Source organism: Macadamia integrifolia, chromosome 9 (assembly GCF_013358625.1).
Source record: "Macadamia integrifolia cultivar HAES 741 chromosome 9, SCU_Mint_v3, whole genome shotgun sequence".
In the NCBI taxonomy this organism is placed as follows: Eukaryota; Viridiplantae; Streptophyta; class Magnoliopsida; order Proteales; family Proteaceae; genus Macadamia; species Macadamia integrifolia.
In genome coordinates this window covers 14,694,329-14,711,653 of record NC_056565.1, presented here as the reverse complement: position 1 = coordinate 14,711,653, position 17,325 = coordinate 14,694,329, and the positions used below count along the sequence as shown (strand labels likewise).

At 35.2% G+C, this 17,325-nt stretch overlaps 1 protein-coding gene across 2 annotated transcripts; it reads left to right on the top strand.

Moving 5' to 3' along the window:
* Nucleotides 1–1,245: 1,245 nt before the first annotated feature.
* LOC122090104 (lipid droplet-associated hydrolase) lies at nt 1,246–12,375 on the top strand. Of its 2 annotated transcripts, none has more exons than XM_042659945.1 (15): nt 1,246–1,382; nt 1,507–1,608; nt 1,705–1,778; nt 1,897–1,968; nt 2,062–2,090; nt 3,035–3,085; nt 3,479–3,529; nt 4,805–4,864; nt 4,976–5,058; nt 6,658–6,805; nt 7,795–7,845; nt 9,649–9,753; nt 10,802–10,954; nt 11,056–11,093; nt 11,975–12,375. In XM_042659945.1, exons 1-14 carry the CDS (start codon nt 1,315–1,317, stop codon nt 11,080–11,082), a joined length of 1,074 nt encoding a protein of 357 aa, XP_042515879.1. In that variant the 5' UTR covers nt 1,246–1,314; the 3' UTR covers nt 11,083–11,093; nt 11,975–12,375. The 2 variants fall into 2 exon arrangements, with proteins under 2 accessions (XP_042515879.1, XP_042515880.1); XM_042659946.1 differs by having other exon boundaries at nt 11,056–11,097.
* Nucleotides 12,376–17,325: the final 4,950 nt, after the last annotated feature.

Below are 17,325 nucleotides of genomic sequence, written 5' to 3'. Positions count from 1 at the left end.
TCGGGTGGTTGGGAGCCCCTTGAGATATATGCCCAAATGCTTTCAACTGTCTAATACCGCATCTCATTGCTCACTATAGAGGATGTGGATTCCTAATTTTAAATCTTAATTGATTCAATACCAATCCAGTGATACTATCTTAGGGTAAAAAATCTAAAAAATCGTTTTTTTGGGTAAATGGATCCGATCTAGTCTGATCCTGAGCGAACCGTTCCCAAGTTTTTAAACCTTGGCTGCGACGGAGCTGAGTTGGGCATTTAATGAACTTTAAATGGCACTTACAAACTGTAATAGGACAGGCCTTAATAAATTTGGATTTAAATCTAAAGTGTACCAGACTGGGCCCTATCTGGGCTGGATTTTCATTCCTGGCTCTTTTTGGGCCTTGGGTTATTTCTATTCTGAAATAGTTATTTGTCTTCTCTGGCCCAGTTAGACAATCCCCACTTCAATCCAATGGCAAAATCTCTAGCTTGCCAGCTCTTTATGTGAGGAGTTGGGGGTTGGGATTTTTTCTTTTAATCAAATTAAAGATGAGAGAACATTAAACAACCAAAGTCAAAAAGTCTGCAAAACAAAATATGACATTAAACAATCAACCAATGACAACTGCTTAGCAAAATTAGTGAGGTTGTAGTGCGATAAGTCCACACTCAACAGGAGGTCACAACCTCTCATCTCTTTTCAATGACTTTATATCTTCAACACCTGCAACACCAATTCATGAGTCTTGATCTTCAAACACAACTTGATTTGCTTAAGAAGACGTAAACAATTTGTACACATATCAAAATAGGATAATTCAAGTTTGGTGGATGAGGAATTTTTTTTTGACATGTTATCAATATCGTATAAAATAACACAATAAAGTTTATTCACAAAACCAGAAGAACTACGAGAGACAAGAGTGCATGGTTCCAAACCCTCAATGGGTCTTGGGGTACAGAAAGAATACATTGACGCATATTGCTTGGTCGCTTGACGAATGGCTATCTATGATGTTAGTGAGAGTGGATTCCAAACGAAAACCAATTACACTATTCTAACTTCTTAAAGTATGATAATGAATTAATTGGTCGCTTCTTTTTAAATTCATGATGTGGGGCCAGGGTATTTACATGAGCATATATAGAGGATGTATTTTTTGTATTCCACAAGGGTGGAGGAATCATTTCATAGGGTAATACATTCCACGGACCATCATTAGAAGAGTAAATTAATCCGGTCAAATAGGGGTATTAATGGATCGCTGCCAGGCTGCGTGGTCCTGGACCACTGCGCGAACTTTTTCCCTTCTTCAGAGAAATAGCGAGGATGCTACTCCGGATTCCATCGTTCGTTTCTTGCTACCTGTCGTTCCCGCTCTCCATTTGCAGTTTCAGGTAATTACCTAAACGTTTTCTTCTTTCATTCTGATACTTCTTCTCTTTAATATTTTTAGTGCAATTTCTCAAATCATTTACTTCGATTTCTCAATCTCCTTGGTTCCAAAAATGTTGTGGAAAGACCCCGGAATATGTGCACAACGAAGATCAAAGATGATGGTGTTGGTCAACAGATTTCTCATGAAAGGAAGCAGGCAACTTATCGAATCTGCAGTGTTTCAAGGTGCATTACCCCATTACCATCTGCTCTTTCTCTTTATTTAGTTAAACAGTAGTGAACAAGCAATTCCGATGGATCTCATTTTCGTCTAATTTCCAGTCATATGACCGAGTTACTCGAGTTGCGTGCAGAGGATCCTTCATTTCATGTTCTGTTCATCCCTGGAAATCCAGGTTTTGCAACTATCCGGCAATGTCATGGAAACTTTTTATATATATATATATATATATATATTATTTTTTTTTTTAAGTTGAAAAATTTGAGACCTGGTAGTTTGGGTGGTTATTATAGGTGTTGTTTCGTATTACAAAGAATTTGTTGAAGCACTATATGAGCTGCTTGGAGAAACTTCATCGGTAACAGGCAAGAGATTAGTGCTTTTCCCCATTTCTTGGTGCTTCAATTTGGAGCTGATATCAGTATGCTAACATCCACACTTTTGACTAACATCTTCAGCAATTGGGCACATCTCTCATACAAGAAAGGTTGCTACTCACTGCCCGGACTGAAATTTATACTGAAACGTAACAGTATTTCCATGTTATATGTATAGCTAGAGCTCTGAAGTTCCTGCAATTGTAGAATGGTGATTTATTATGTATTGCTTTAGTTTGCTTATAATCACTGGCATGTCTAGGAGTTACACATTTACCAAGGTTAATGATATTTTAATGCCTGGATGGATGGGGTTGATGAATTTGTATGCTTTGACGCAATAACTTGAACTTATTTCTGGTTTGGAATGAAATCATTCCCCCAGCCCACCAATCCCACTGGTTTTGTTTTGGTTGCCTGAAATAGATCAACATTTTGTGCGCTGTGGTAAATTCTTATCCAAACAACTTTTTCCATTTTAATCTATCCAGGAAAAAAAAAAAATACCCACAACCTTCTCCACATTCTTTCCCAAACTGGGTTTTGAAAGTGTTAAAGATGTTTCTTAAATGTAAAAACCATCTGGCTTTGTTCTTGTGTCCTGAATAGGTATCTGGTCTATTTTTTTTTTTTTTTTTGATAGGTATAATAAATATTTTTATTATGGATTTGCAGGGAAAACTCATATGTTGTTTTTGAATGCTGAAGTCTAGTTATCCTTTTATTATAGCACATCAACTAATCGGAAATCCTATGGTACATTTTTTGCTGGAATGGTACTGGAAAAGAACAAACAATGCTTTTCTAGCTAGTACGTTATTCTCTTCTAGGTTTCATATTGTGTTGTTTTTGCTGAGAATTTTTGTTCTTCTTTCTTATTTCAGCATAAGATATGATATGGAAATGCGTTAGCTGCATATTCTTTTACATGATATGGAAATTTGCAAGTTTCTGAACCAATGCAAATTTTTATTGTAATTTTTGCTTTACCAAATAAATGGTATGGATATGACGCTAACAGTTTTTTTTTTTTTTTTCTTTCTGTTTCTGCTAGAATTGGGAGCATGGATGTTTGTTCTCATTACAAGATCAGATAGATCATAAGGTAATGTTATAGTTGTGTATGAATATAAAAAATTGTAAAAGCCGGTATCATTTGACTTCGTTAAAAGGCTGATGTTGGTGTTCTTTACATTAAAACACTTCTTTTTTTTTTTTTTTTTCAAATTGAAAAATTCATTTCTGTAAATAGATGGCAATTTCCCGATTTCCATTTTGATGAATTTTCCATGAAAATTTTCGTAAATGATGCTTGTCCTAATAGCAAGCTTGGTTCTCTTGAAGTAACTTCTCCAAATTCCTTTTATCTCTCATTTGCATCTCATTTAGTTAGTGGTTGAACATGTTGTGCCTAGTGCTGTTCATGTGCAATTAAACTACTTAATGTGTTATGCGTGTTGGAGGAATTCTAATATCCAGCCAATCTCTTCCCATGCAGATGGACTTCATTAAGCAAGAAATTCGTCATACAGAAATTCCTCTCTTATTGGTATTGTCCATTTTATTATAGCAAATTTATAATGTAGAAGACAGCTTGCTGTGTTTTCTAGTTCCTCTGTCCAAGTCGTAGAAGTGCATGAACTTTTTGAAAAAATAACAACCACGAGTCCACGACCGTGAGTCGGATCATGGGATTAAGAAGGAACATTCCACCTACATGATGTGGTTGGTCCAGTTTGTCGCACATGGCATCTAGAGTGGGTGGTAATATGATGCAAAAACAGGTTACTGAGAGCTCAATGTATCTCAAAATACTATGGGAATTATTTTAACAGAAATAGAATAAAAAAAGAAAAGAAAGAAGAAGAGAGAATGCTAAATTTTAACAGCCTAAACACCTGTCTTCTTCCTAGTCTCACGCTGGGGAAAAAAAAAAAAAAACCAAAGGACATGCTCATAGACTTGAAACCTGTGACTTTTAAAAGTCACAAGACATATCGTTTCAACCCTTGGAGATACGGTCAAAACCTTCGAAATTTCACAGGTTTCGACCGAGTTCTTGAACCATGAAGGCGACTAAGTGACTTAAGGCGTTGGAGAGGGTGCTTAGGCAACAAGGTGCTCTAGGCGTGCATTAGTGACTATATATAATATACCAATGGTAATTTTATATAATTATATTATGTGAAACATAGAAGCCATATCAATGCTATATGTTATAGTTATACTAAAAAAAAGCCGTACCCAGTGCATGAGGCTCCCGCCACTCTAGGGAGGGTCATAATGTATGCAACCTTACCCCCTCTTTGCGGAGAGGCTGTTTGCCGAGTTATAATTATACTAGTAATGGCCAAATATAAGAAAATTAACATATAATAGGCAAAGCACAACATTAATGCAAGCATATTCATCAGAAAACAAAGCAATAAGGTCAACAAGGCGTGCTATCGCCTTGGATCCAATCAAGCGCCTGGATGCCTAGGCGAAGCCTTGACAACTATTGGTAGCTGCTGCTCATTTTTTTTTTCCTAACTGAATTATAGATAGGACAGAGAAAATTAGCCTTCAATCTGGGACAGAATTGTAGATATGCTATAGCTGCTTTTGTTTTATAAATGTTGTATATTATCAATGGAAATATACCTGTACTGATTGCTGAAGCAGTTAACCTTCTGAGATTATTTAACATTAACCATGAGAAACTGGTTAGGGGTAATCCACGCGACCCTGGCAGTGTTTTCTTTTCCTTGTTATGTGTTGTTAATGAAGTTACTTTTAATGTTCTATGAGTTTTCTGTGACTGACTCGTACTCTCTTGTTGAAGGTTGGACACTCTATTGGTTCCTATATATCAGTGGAAATATTTAAGAGAGTACCAGAGCAGGTGATGAATACTTCATACCGAATTTTATTTGGCTATTAATGATGCCATGTTTTATTTACTCATATTTGAAAGATTCAATATAGTAAAACTCCACTTTTGTTGGATTTTCAGGTGAAATACTGTATAGGGCTTTATCCTTTTCTGACTTTGGACAAGAAATCTTTCAAGCAGTCTGTGATTGGGAAGATTTCAGCGTATAATTCTTTCTTGTTCATGAGATAATCCATCCCATCTTCTCATTTGATTTCTTAAACAGAGCCTCTGCAGTCTTTCTGTTGACACATGCATTTTCCGTAAGACTTTGTTGTGCATACCTACTCACTACCCCTTTGAGCAATAATTTAAATACTAGCTCTTCGAGGCTTCAACTCATAGCTATGACGAAGTTCTTTGGAAACTAGCAACAAGTAGGGCAACTGCTTTAGTAACAGGAAAAGAAAAAAATGTAAAATGGATCAATTTTTGCTAAAACAGTCTCCCTGACTTCTCCGTCTTGGTTCAATCCCTTTTTCCTTCATCCTCTTACACTCACATATTACATTAGGGGAAGAGCTCAGGGTTAAATGTTGAAGATACATTCTTCTAATGTGTTCTCTATTTTCACTAGAAAATGGAAGAGTTGGACTTGTTTGAATTCATGAGACTTGTCAATTGTGAACTCCCATGATGGTTATGCATGAACATATGCAACTTGTGAGGTCATGTACATTGCTTGGGCGTTACTATTGGTTATTTACCTGAGTACATCAAGATGGAAAATATGCTTATATGTCAACATGGAACTTGTATTTTAGTGTTTATTTAGAATTGTGCCTAACATTCATTAGCAAAAAAACTGAAGTTTGTGGTTTGTGGTTTGAGTTTCATATCTGTGGCCCATTTCTGTTTGAACCTCTTGAAAATGCCTTATCTTGCCTTCTTACATCAATGTCTGACACTTTTTGAACTTGTTCTATATACTTTGATTCCTAGCAGATGGAAAAAAATAGAACTCCATTATTTTTTTCTTTTTGTGAATATACATAAATGTATGTTTATTATTTAATTATATATTTGAATTCCAGGAATAAACTTCTTGAACTTGGTACATGATTCTCCTGAGAAATGATAGTCACTGTTAAATGGATGGAATCATGGAACTACTTTACTGCTTTATTGCGAGTCTTGGAAAACGGTGATAACAATATAATTATATAAGAACTCCTTCCCCCGAAGTTTTCTAGGTGGAAGACTTGTGACTATGATTGTTTTGTAGTGAACACTGGACCTTTTTTGCTTTTAACTTTTATAAACAATGATTTACTTAGGAGAATGAAAATAAGAAGTTTAGTAAAAGGGCCCAACATGCCTAAAAGGAAATTGGAAAATAAGTCACAGCGAGACTCTTGCAATTGCCCAGCATGGAAGTCTCTATGTACATTCATTCCCCTGACACCTTGGCCTTGGCAATCGCGTCTTAATAACAGTTGGATTAGCTGATCTTTGTGAGAGTTATATTAGCCTCTAAGGTAACTTAAGTGCCCAGCAAGGAGGTTGAGGAACACATTTCTCTCGTTAGGTGAGAGAGCCCATCTATGTTCTTCTGGTTCTTCAAAATGAAAAATGTAACCGTCTAGAGATTTGGTGGTTCTTGTTTGTCTCGATTCTCTACGGTTCTTCGTTCATGCCATGTCAATGGCTAGCATTCTGAACTGCTTCTATACTGAAATCATTTAAGCATTTATACCTTGTTTTTGGCAATATTCCTAAGAGCAAGGCATTCATAGGGCTTGTTAATACATTTTTTGTTTCAGGTCTCAAGCTCTATGCGTTACCCTCAGTTCTATTGTAGCTGTGTTGGGCTTTCTTCCAAGCAGGGTTACCAGGGCGCTAGTGAGGAGATACCTTGGGAGCTCATGGTCTTCTACAGCAGTTGAAGCTACTTGCACTCACCTGCTGCAGGTGAAACTTTCCCATCTCATACTATACAGATGCAGTTAATGCTATATAGATGCAAAGCTACTTTATTTAAAGATATGATAGGGTGAACTCTTTCCTTAAATCTTATTCGATTCCATATGGCTGGTTTTAGCACTTGATCAAAAATGTTAGTTTTCTTCTTGAGGAGCCTATGTTTCACCCCCTTCTCCTGCTTCAGTGCAACCCATTATCTATGTGGAATATCTGCTGATATTTCTAGCTACTTCATCAACCATTACTTAATTTACAGCTCTTTGGAGAGATTAGCATGTTGGTGAAGGGGTTTTGGATAATAGAGGTCATGTATGCACAATTACAACTTCGTTGGAATCATAATTTTAATATTCTAGATAGTGAGATGATAATCATTATCATCTTATCATACTGTTTCCAAAGAAATAGCAAGCCATGGGCACGGTTCCCTGCAGGACTTGTATAGTATATTTTGCTACGTCTTGAAATGGAAATATGTTGTGGAGACTGTGAATATACTGTAAATGACTACTGTTACCGTGTTTACGTTTTTGGGTACTGTTCACGTGAACAGTAACTATGCCCTCTCTTTCTCCCTCTTTTATTTATCTTATTGTTTCTTGTTAGTTTCCCTTTTTTCCCCTTGTCTTTTGGTCATTATATAAACATTAGATTGAGGGAGTCAAACCTCATGGTTGTGACTCCCAAGAGTTACAGCAATAATGGTGTATCTGGCAATGGTGGACAATGGGGGACAAAAAGATATAACGGTGTATTGGCTTTAATATGCTGATGCATGTTGTCTGTCCGGTTATTTTTAGTTAAAGCTTTCCTTTAACCAGAGGTAATCTCTAAATGTATCTAAACACTCTTCATCTAGACAATTTTCTATGTTATAGTCTCAAATCTAATCCTTGCCTCACATACTTGGCTGATAGAACATTTCTTAAAATTATACATACTTTATTAACTTGTACATATATTTTGTTGATCTGCAGTACCATTGTGTGCGAAATGTCCTCTTCATGGCGATGACGGAGTTCATAAAGGTGAAATATCACTTGTTTACATTTAAGTTCTATTCAAAATAATAGAACTAATGTCAAGGATCAAAAGCTGCTGTGTGATGCAAGGGATATAGTTCATAGCATGTCATAATAATTGCATCATGGCATGGGGCATTCGCTAGTGATCCATTGCTTGTGGTAACCACGCTTAAATGGTTGTATTTGTTGAAGATAAAAAATATTCTAACATTTCTAGCTTGAAATTGATTTCTTTTAACTGGTGACTGTTCATGTTATATATGAACTTACAGCATTCAGAAAGTATTTGAGTTCACTTTTAATTCATTGTTATCTCTTTAGTTAGTAAAGAGTTTACCTAGTAAATAAGAAGTCGAGTCAGATGAGAAATTGGTTTGAGAGTCCAACTGTGAGTTTAAGTTGTCTTCTATTAATAGGAGTCAGTTATTCAATTACGCCTGTAGCTGGTTTTTTTTTTTTTTTTTTTTTTTTTTTGGGGGGGGTGGTTTGGGTTGGTTTATATTTTGGAGTAAAGAATTCATTTTGAAGGTTTGAGTAGGAAGTCCTGGGCCAGTGGTAGGAGTTTTCTGCTTTATCTAATTGCTGCTGCTTGCGATTACATTGTTCTGTTGCTATATTTTACTTCTGCTCTTCTTCATTTATTTCCAGATTTGTGTTCTGCAGAGGTTATTATGTAGCTTTTCTTCTTAAATTGATTGGATCAGAATAATTTTCATTTAGTTTTGATTCTGCATGTCACTTTCATATTCTCTTGCTGATTCGGAATATTTATTTCAATGGACTGGCTTATTTCCATTATTATTTATTCTTTGTTATTGAATCTGTTCTGTACAGAAAATTCTCTCCTCTCTTCTATTTTCTCTTGCCTCCTATTGGATTCCTTCCTATTGGAATCAAACTACTGGGTCTGTTGATCAAATTGCTCTAGCTGCACCTATCAAATTAGCAGAGAAATCATCTTGATTATGTGGCATAATATGTTAACTTCTTTTAACATTACTATATTAAGTTAATTACAGAGTAATTTTAATTGATTTGATTAAAGATATTGAATTATATCATTCTGAGCCTAAATCTGAATTCCGAAATCATATTTTGTTTTGTCTTCTCAATCATATATTTGTATTGGGAGCACAATATCACATCGTAATACTCTATCTTAGTGGGAATGTGGGTTGGGACTCTCAACTGAAAAATCTATGGGAACAAAGAGTCCTTTGATCAGTTGTAATACTTTTAAAGTCCTATTGCAGCTAGCGTTGGACCTGATATGTAGCAACCCTACGGGTTTGAATTGAATTCTGATGATGTCACCCACTTTTTTGCACTTTTTTGGTTTTACACCCAAGGAACAAAAGCATAATTGTCACGGAGCCAAGGGGAACAAAGGCGATCAAGGTGCAAGAAAGTGAATATAGGGGAGAGAATCAATTTTAAGGGGCCTGAAATTTCACGGTTTGTTTGCTGTGTTGCAACTTGAACTGTTATTTGGCATTGCAGCTCTGTTGTTTTCTTTTGTGTATATCATGTAATTAGGGTTTCTTGTAATTTTTTGTTGTGTACATTAGTCAGTTCTGGTGTCTGGAATGGTAGTTGACTCTGTCATTCTTGCTATTCATCTGTCTTTCCTCCCATTACTCCTATAACTATGTATTTGGTATTGTCTTTGAATGACAAAAGATGTAGAATTGGTATCTTAGACATTGCCAGTTTCATTGCTTATATATATATATATATATATATATATACATATATGTCGAAGGAACTGAAATTTTTACTTGCCTGATCATAATCTTCCAAATATAGCTTTCAGAAGTTCCAGACTGGATGTTCATAAGAGGGAGGCAGGATAAAATCGCCTTTTTGTTTGGCATTGATGATCACTGGGGTCCATTGACAATGTTTGAAGAGGTAAGCACTGTATTTTGTCGCTTCTTGCCAGAGTGTAGGGTACAATTTGCATGCCTACCTGGGAGGTCATTGAGACCATGAATTGACATATTCAAATGTATGACCCTGCCTCCATGATGCTCCCCTGACATGCCTATGGTTATTACTCTCTCTGAAACCGAAAAATAATCTCACTTCCCATTCTGGGTTCTAATGATGTGTAATGAGGGGAAATTTTGCAATGTTTTAGCAATCGCATTGCACTATTTCTGCATCCTTTTACCAGCCGTTAGTCTAACATACACAGCTTTAGCCTGAATACCAGTTTTAATTAGCAATTTATCTATAAGTACTCTTACTATCATAATAATGTTCAGGCTAAAGTCCACTCACCAGGAGGTCTCAAGTTTGAGTCTCTTGGCTGTTGTCTTCCCCCTCCCCCTCTTTCTATATTGTATCCATCTAAAAAAAAAAAATCTGTGCTGCTACATGTTTTTGACAAGCTTGAGCAATGTGCAAGATTTCACAACTGAGACATGGCATCAGTTAGTAAATTTCATGTGTATGATCATGGAGACCTATTAAGACTTTTCTTCATTTCAGATGTTTGTTATACCCCAAAATTAATTGGCCATCTCCTGGACAAGACAGCAAAGAGAAAGAATACTGACTTGATGATCCAAGCCATCCAATCACTCCTCTGAATAAATGTAGTTATTTAGGTTTAGGTTTGACATAAAGGGCAGAATGGCAAAACAGTATTTCTGTAACCCACCTTAAATGGTTTAAAGAAATGGCCTGCATGTAAATGGCAAGCCAGATCATATTATGGTCCTTGGGTTGCCAGAATCCAGAGAGGTGGCTCATTGATTGAGTGTCCTTGGGATAGAATTCAGTACTGCAACTACCATACACAAAGCCAGAGCACTTTTCACAGACTTTCCCCCCATGATTGTCATGTTTCCCTATTGAAAAGTACATGTAGCCAGCAGGGACTGGGACTGGAATCCTTAACCCTCAATTTTCCCCCTCCAACCAGTTTTTTGCTGATCTTATTTGCTCTTAGCAGATCTCCAAGCAGGCCCCAGATGTTGCTTTATCAATAGAAAGGGAGGGTCACACTCATGCTTTTTGTTCTACTGGGGCTGGATCGATATGGGTTGCCCAACATGTGGCAAGTTTGATCAAGTATCAATGTCAAGATAAAAGTGGAAGCAGTCAGGTAATGACATTATGCCATTATCACCTTTTTTTCTGAACTAAATTATGCCCAGGTTCTTTCATTGGTGATTCCATGTCTAACCCTGTATTTCCATTGGACAGGAAATGCTCGAGGACCTAAATGCTTAAGGACTCCACATGTGGGTAAATTGGCACCAGATTTGTTATATTCCAACCATGTTTTATGTCTATACATTCAGGTTCTGCTACCCATGAACTGCTTATAAATTATGAAATAGTGAGAGCATATTCTCACCCATTCATGATCCTCTTCTTATTTCTCAATTTTTTATTTTGGCATAAAACCAAGCCATGTTAGTCAGGGCATCATCTCTCTCTCTCTCTCTCTCTCTCTCTCTCTCTCTCTTTTAGTTAGATATGTGGATTGAAAAGATCTTCCTATATTTGTGCATATTGATTTGCTTGAATGTATGGTTTAACATTGCTGAAATGCTTGATTATCTAGATTCGGTAATAATTAAGATTGCTGAAATGCTTGATTATCGAAATTGTGTATTATAGATCTGTGGATTTAGTAATGGTTAATGCTGCTGAAATGCTTGATTATCTAGATTGAAATGTTTGGTTAACAAGGATCTGGCTTCAGTTCATAATCTATTTATTGGAAATCAATTTGTCAATTTTATTGGCTGTTGAAAGTCTGGTTTGAAAAATCGGATCAGCTGATTCGGGCTGATCCTGATGCCAGCCAATCCAGATCAGACTGATCCTGATAAAAAAAATAGGGTCTAGGGTTTCTTAGCCGATTCTGATACTGATTCCTTGTTTTTAAGCCTTGGTTGAAAGTTGATGTAAAGTCTGGACCAATTTTATCTTTGCATAAGAACTTGTTTCCTGTGACCTCATTTTCAGTCTTTAGTTAGTAGAAGGTTAAATGGGGTCTTTTTTTGTCCCTCCTAGTTAGTTTGAGGTAAGATTAGTCATTTTTACTCTAGATTTAATTTGGAACATTTAAAATTTTTGTTTTGTATTTATGACAGTGAAATCTTTTAAATGTCAGGCTAACCAAAACTGGGGTAAGATTCAGAAGGTTTGGTCTTCCTCAGTGGCCGGAATTTCAAATGATATTCGGTGATGGTGCAGTCGAACATGCCTGAGAAAGTAAAGGATATTCCTGCACTGATGAGGAGAATGATCATGATGTTGATCATGGTGGAATTATAATGCCTTTGGCTTGGGTTGGATGATCTCGACAAAGCAGAGCCAGTTGAAAACTCAGATGGAACTTTTTTTTTTGGTTTCATTGTCAATCATTATTATTCACATAGGATTAAGGAAGTAATTAGAGTTACTGTAATTTGAACTTGCCACATGGTGATCATTGTTCTCTAATCTCATTGTATCTTTCAACATTAAAAAATAAAAATAGGTGTTGAAGTGCGGGAAGTACTTTTTAACATGTTTCTGTTGCTTTTCTGATTCAGAAACAGTGCTAATGTCCTGTCTGATCAAGTATCAACCCATTTGATTCCAATAGAAGTTTTTACCCAAAAAATTTCCAATAATACTATTCCCTAGAGAACAAAAACAAGAAAAAAAGATAATTCCAACTCAAACGTCTCGTCTCATATCTTGAAAGATCACGGGAACTGAAATTTCCAAAGATTCGTTAGAACTACATACCCTGTTAAACAAATCCCTGCACCGGTTGACCGTATTTAATAATTAGATTTCTCAATCAGTGGCCGTGGGAGATGTTTTCTTTTTGGTTAGATATCAGTGATGTGTTTGATAAGTTTAACTTGTTCTGGTGGAGAAGAAAAACAAAAATTTAATCTCAATATCTCCTCAGTTAGCGGTAAAGGTCAGAAGTTAGGCACCGTTTGACAACGTTTCCTTTTTGTCGTTTCTTATTCTCAGAAATGAAGAACCAGCCTAAAAATCATTTGATAAAGTTATTTTGTTTCACTTGTGTCTAGAAATATAAATCAAAATTTATACTTATTTACAATTCTAAAAACGAATTTGACGAAACAAATTGGACTTGTTTCTTCGTTTCTAGAAAAGAATTTGAGACAGAAAAAAAAAAAAAAAAAGACTATTGTGCTCGAAAAATATCTCAACTATTTAAATATAAAAAGAGGCAACCAAATCTTCTTTCCCTTTTACGCATCCGATGATACTATTGGATTTTTTTAATGGCATTATATCTACAAAAAACGTCTCGAGAAGCAGATTTATCAAACATAAAAAAATCCGTTTTTGTTTATGAAAACGTGAAAATCTGTTGTTTTTAGATACATAAACAGCAAAAACGTTATCAAAATGTGCCTTGTTTGATTTAGGATCTTGTAACTAATGGCATGCTATTTGCTTTAGTAGTTATCTATCCAAAAAAAAAAAACCATTTCATGGGCTATCTTGAGATCTCAAGTACGGGATGCTTAAATTTGAATTTGAATTTGAATTTTGTTTGGTGGATATTGAATGCATATTAATTATTTCTGATTTATTTTTAAATTTGAATTTTATTTGGGGTGGGGGGTGGATATCAAATGCATATATATATTAGCCAAGTGGCTTATTTTCTAAATTTAAGTACTGTTGAAGATTTATCTCCCGAGATCCTAGTGTGTAACTGTGTATATCGGTATAATATGCATATTTATTAGCTTTAGGTCTTTGTTTTAGCTGGTGGTTCAGATTCTATCAAGGATATGCAAATTCAATTCTGACTAATTTGTTTGAAATTTGAATTCCTACAATCCCTCAAGTTGGATAGATATGTTGATAAAAACTTTGAAATTATATTAACTGATTAGAGATGGAAACTACCCGGATTTTAGCCAGTTTGGATTTTTAAATATTCAAATTTCAAAAGAAGAGGAATTTTTTTTTTCTATGGGAAAAATTGAAAGTATAAAAAAGGTACACCAAACAGAAAATTTATAAAACATGAGGTACCCTGAACATAATAAATCTAATATGAGGTGTCTTAGGTCATGGATCTAAGTAGGGGTGCAAGTTTGGCCCCGACAGCCCAAACCTGCCCTTGGCCCGCCCTGATCCTAAATAAGTACCGACCTACAAATTTTGGCCTTAAGGGTTGGCCCGACCTTGAAATTTCTAACCCTGAGTCAGGGTCAGGGCCGGTAAGGGTCGATGTCTTTGGCCCGCCCAACCCGGCCCTGATTTTTGCCCCTGGTGTTGACCCTAGTTGTGATCCTGATGTTAACCCTGAATTTAACCTAATTTTATATATTGTTTGACATTGAGTCATTGACACCTCAAAACCCTTAATATATTTTCTTATCAATTTCTCTTGTTTTTTTTACCAAGAAATTTATAATTTTATATTTTTTTTTATTTCCTATTTATTATGAATATTTTTTATTTTTAAGTTATTTCATATTTTACAGGGTCAGGTTCATGGTATGCCCAGCCCTTGATGGTAAACCAAGGTTAGTGTCAATCAGGGTTAGGGTATAACTAACCCAATCTTGAAAAACCAGGGCCAATCAGGGTGGGTAAGAGTTGGGCTGAACCTGAAGGGTAGGGCAAGGGTTGAAGTTTTGCGGCCTTGAATCAGGGTCAGGGTGGGTTTGGGCCCAGTTAAGGGGAATTAGGGTTGGGCTAGCGTTTTAAGAAACCCAACCCAACCTAGCCCTGTTGCACCCCTAGTTTTAAGTATTGATATTGAGATCGGCAATATCATATTGGTATAGTATTAGTATCGAGTTAAGGGTAAAATTGTAAAAAAACAAATATACTTTCTTATGAAACGTAAGGGCAAAGCTGATCATTCTAGACCGATTCAATCCGGATTAGTATCATATCGGTATTGCCAGATACCAATATCCATAACTAAATCCACTTCAGGCGTAATTTCTCTATACGTTCGTTACCTTAAGTGTAATTTACTATTTTTTAATGTATAGTTCAAAATTAATAAATGAATTTTATATGAACCAAAGTTTAAAATATTTTATGGAGTAACTTTACAAACAAGTACAAGCTTTTTGAATAATCTAAAAAATCAAAGATATGTCTTCTCAATTTTATTTTATAAGATTTTATAAAATATTGAAAAATTAATGAATCTTAACTCTTATAGTTAGATCTACAAGACTTTTGACTAATATCTCAAAAAAATCAAAGATGTTGAAATGCCTACTTCTTTGTGAATTCATTTTCCAGAGTTTCTATCTGTTTCTGATGAATTTTAAAATCTTGGTTGGATAGAGACACTCTTGGGCACCCATCACTAGGTCAATAATGTTATTTAGATAGTACAGTCAGTCAGGAATGGCGTCCTTTGTTTTGTAACTAAATGCACAACTGAGTGGAAGCAACTCAGCTGCCTTAGGTTACACCGTCCCCTTAGCAACAACCCTCATTTTGACAATTTGACCCATTTTGTGAATTTGTTCTCAGTGAATAGGGAAACAGTTTCAAGTACTCTTTACCCAAAAAACTTATAATTACTTCACATTAATTGATTCATAATTACTGGAAGTAATTTATTATTAGTTTTTAAAAGGTTCCATCAATGGCCCCTCCCCTGGCCCTGCCCTTGGAATTAATTTGGAGTTGACAAGATAATTAAGTCAATCCAAACTAGTGGAGTAATTCATTTATTAAATTTATTCCAAATCGTTTCTCACTAGATCGATTTCTTTACAAGTTTAATTAATTTTCTGTTATTTTATTGATTAAAAAAACTAAAATCTAAGGGCATTCATGATGGATTCTAAAAATAATTTTTTAAGAAGTTTCCGTTATTTAATCCATGTTATCTTTTTTCTCCTTTTGGCATGGTCAAGGGATCAAATGGTGTGTAGATGATACCAAGAATAATGAGGGTATTATTGACTTCATACAATAAGAATGGAAAACATTTATGACCCTAAGGCTATGTTTGGTAGCCAAGAGAAGAAAAGAAAAGAAAAGAAAGGAAAAAAGAATCTAGAAAAGAACAGAAAAAAAAAAGAGAAGAAAATAAATGAAATGGTGAGAAAATAAAAAAGATTATGTATGTTTGGTAACTAAGAGAAGAAAAGAAAAAAAAAGAAAAAAATTCAAAAAATTTTGAAATTTAGGAGAGAGATGGGCACATAGGAAATCATTGTGTAATCATTATTTTTTGCCTTATTATCTTTTCATATTTTCTCATGTTTTCTTCTGTTTTTTGCAAGAAATATTTTTAGAAGGCAAAAGAAAACTTCACAATGTGAATCTTCTCTTAGGTGAAGACATACCAAATGCAAAGAAAAATTCTTCACCCAAGAAAAATGTACAAAATATATATATATATTTTTTTTCTTTTCTTCTCTTGGCTACCAAACACAGCCTAAATGAATGTCTATTTCCTCATCAAAAATATGAAAAGTTGTTTAGTTTAATCTAGAAAGCTTTAGCTATAAGAGCATGGGCATGGGATAATTGATTTCCAGACTTCTAAGGAATTCCAAAAGTTAAAGCAAAACTAGGAAAAAGTGAGGGAATAAATAGAGGAAGGTTAATGCAATAGATGAGAAGGGCCCACTTATGGGAAGTGGGTCCTATCATACATAAGTTTCATAACTAATCCTTCACTTTAGGTGACACAATATTACAATGTCAAAGCTAATCCATCCACCGGCGAGGTTTTAGCTTTCACCTGATCCCAATATCATTCTTCTCCCTATCCCTTCTTTTTATAAAATGAAATCCATAGTTCTATGTGAACTCCCTTACTCCCATACTTTATTTATTTTTTCTTTTTCTTATACTTTCTTGAGTTCTTCTTCAATATTTAATAACTTAACTTTTAAATATACCCATTAAATAAACCCCATTAAGATAAGATAAACAAAATCATAAATAAAGTTTATGAAGGAGACAAGAAGGCTCCACCTTTCATTAAAAAAAAATATGGCGGCCCCCACCTTCTCACATGCATAATTTATAGTATAGAAATTCACCCCCCACATTTGGATCCGGTGTTGTACTTAGGAGAGACAGATAAGGGACAGAACAAAGAGTGACCCAAAACTCTCATTGGTACCTCTCAATACAGTGAGGATTTGAATCTTTCATTAGGAAAGAAATTTTGCTGTTACTTGAGTAATGGAAACTTTCTTTCTGATGAGATTCACAGCCAAAGAAATGAAATCTCAATAGATACTTTAAAAAATTATAAAAGTCATAAATAAAGATTATGAAGGAGGCAAGAAGGCACCCACCATCTCACATGCGCAATTTATAAGCCAAACCTCACCACACTTTTACGGGGTAGTACGAACTTTTATGGGGTAGTCGAAGAAATGGAATAATTCATTTTTTTCTCTATTCGTAAAATATTTGTTCCCAAAATACCCTTTAATATTTCATTTCTTTTAAGTGACACTGGGAGCAGCAGCAAAATTTCCA

Coding starts and splice junctions, on each gene's coding strand:
- LOC122090104 (XM_042659945.1), top strand. CDS start 1,315: ATGCTACTCCGGATTCCATCGTTCGTTTCTTGCTACCTGTCGTTCCCG. Junction 5,059..6,657: donor GTGATTGGGAAGATTTCAGC/GTATAATTCTTT, acceptor TTTTTGTTTCAG/GTCTCAAGCTCTATGCGTTA. Junction 9,754..10,801: donor CATTGACAATGTTTGAAGAG/GTAAGCACTGTA, acceptor TGCTCTTAGCAG/ATCTCCAAGCAGGCCCCAGA.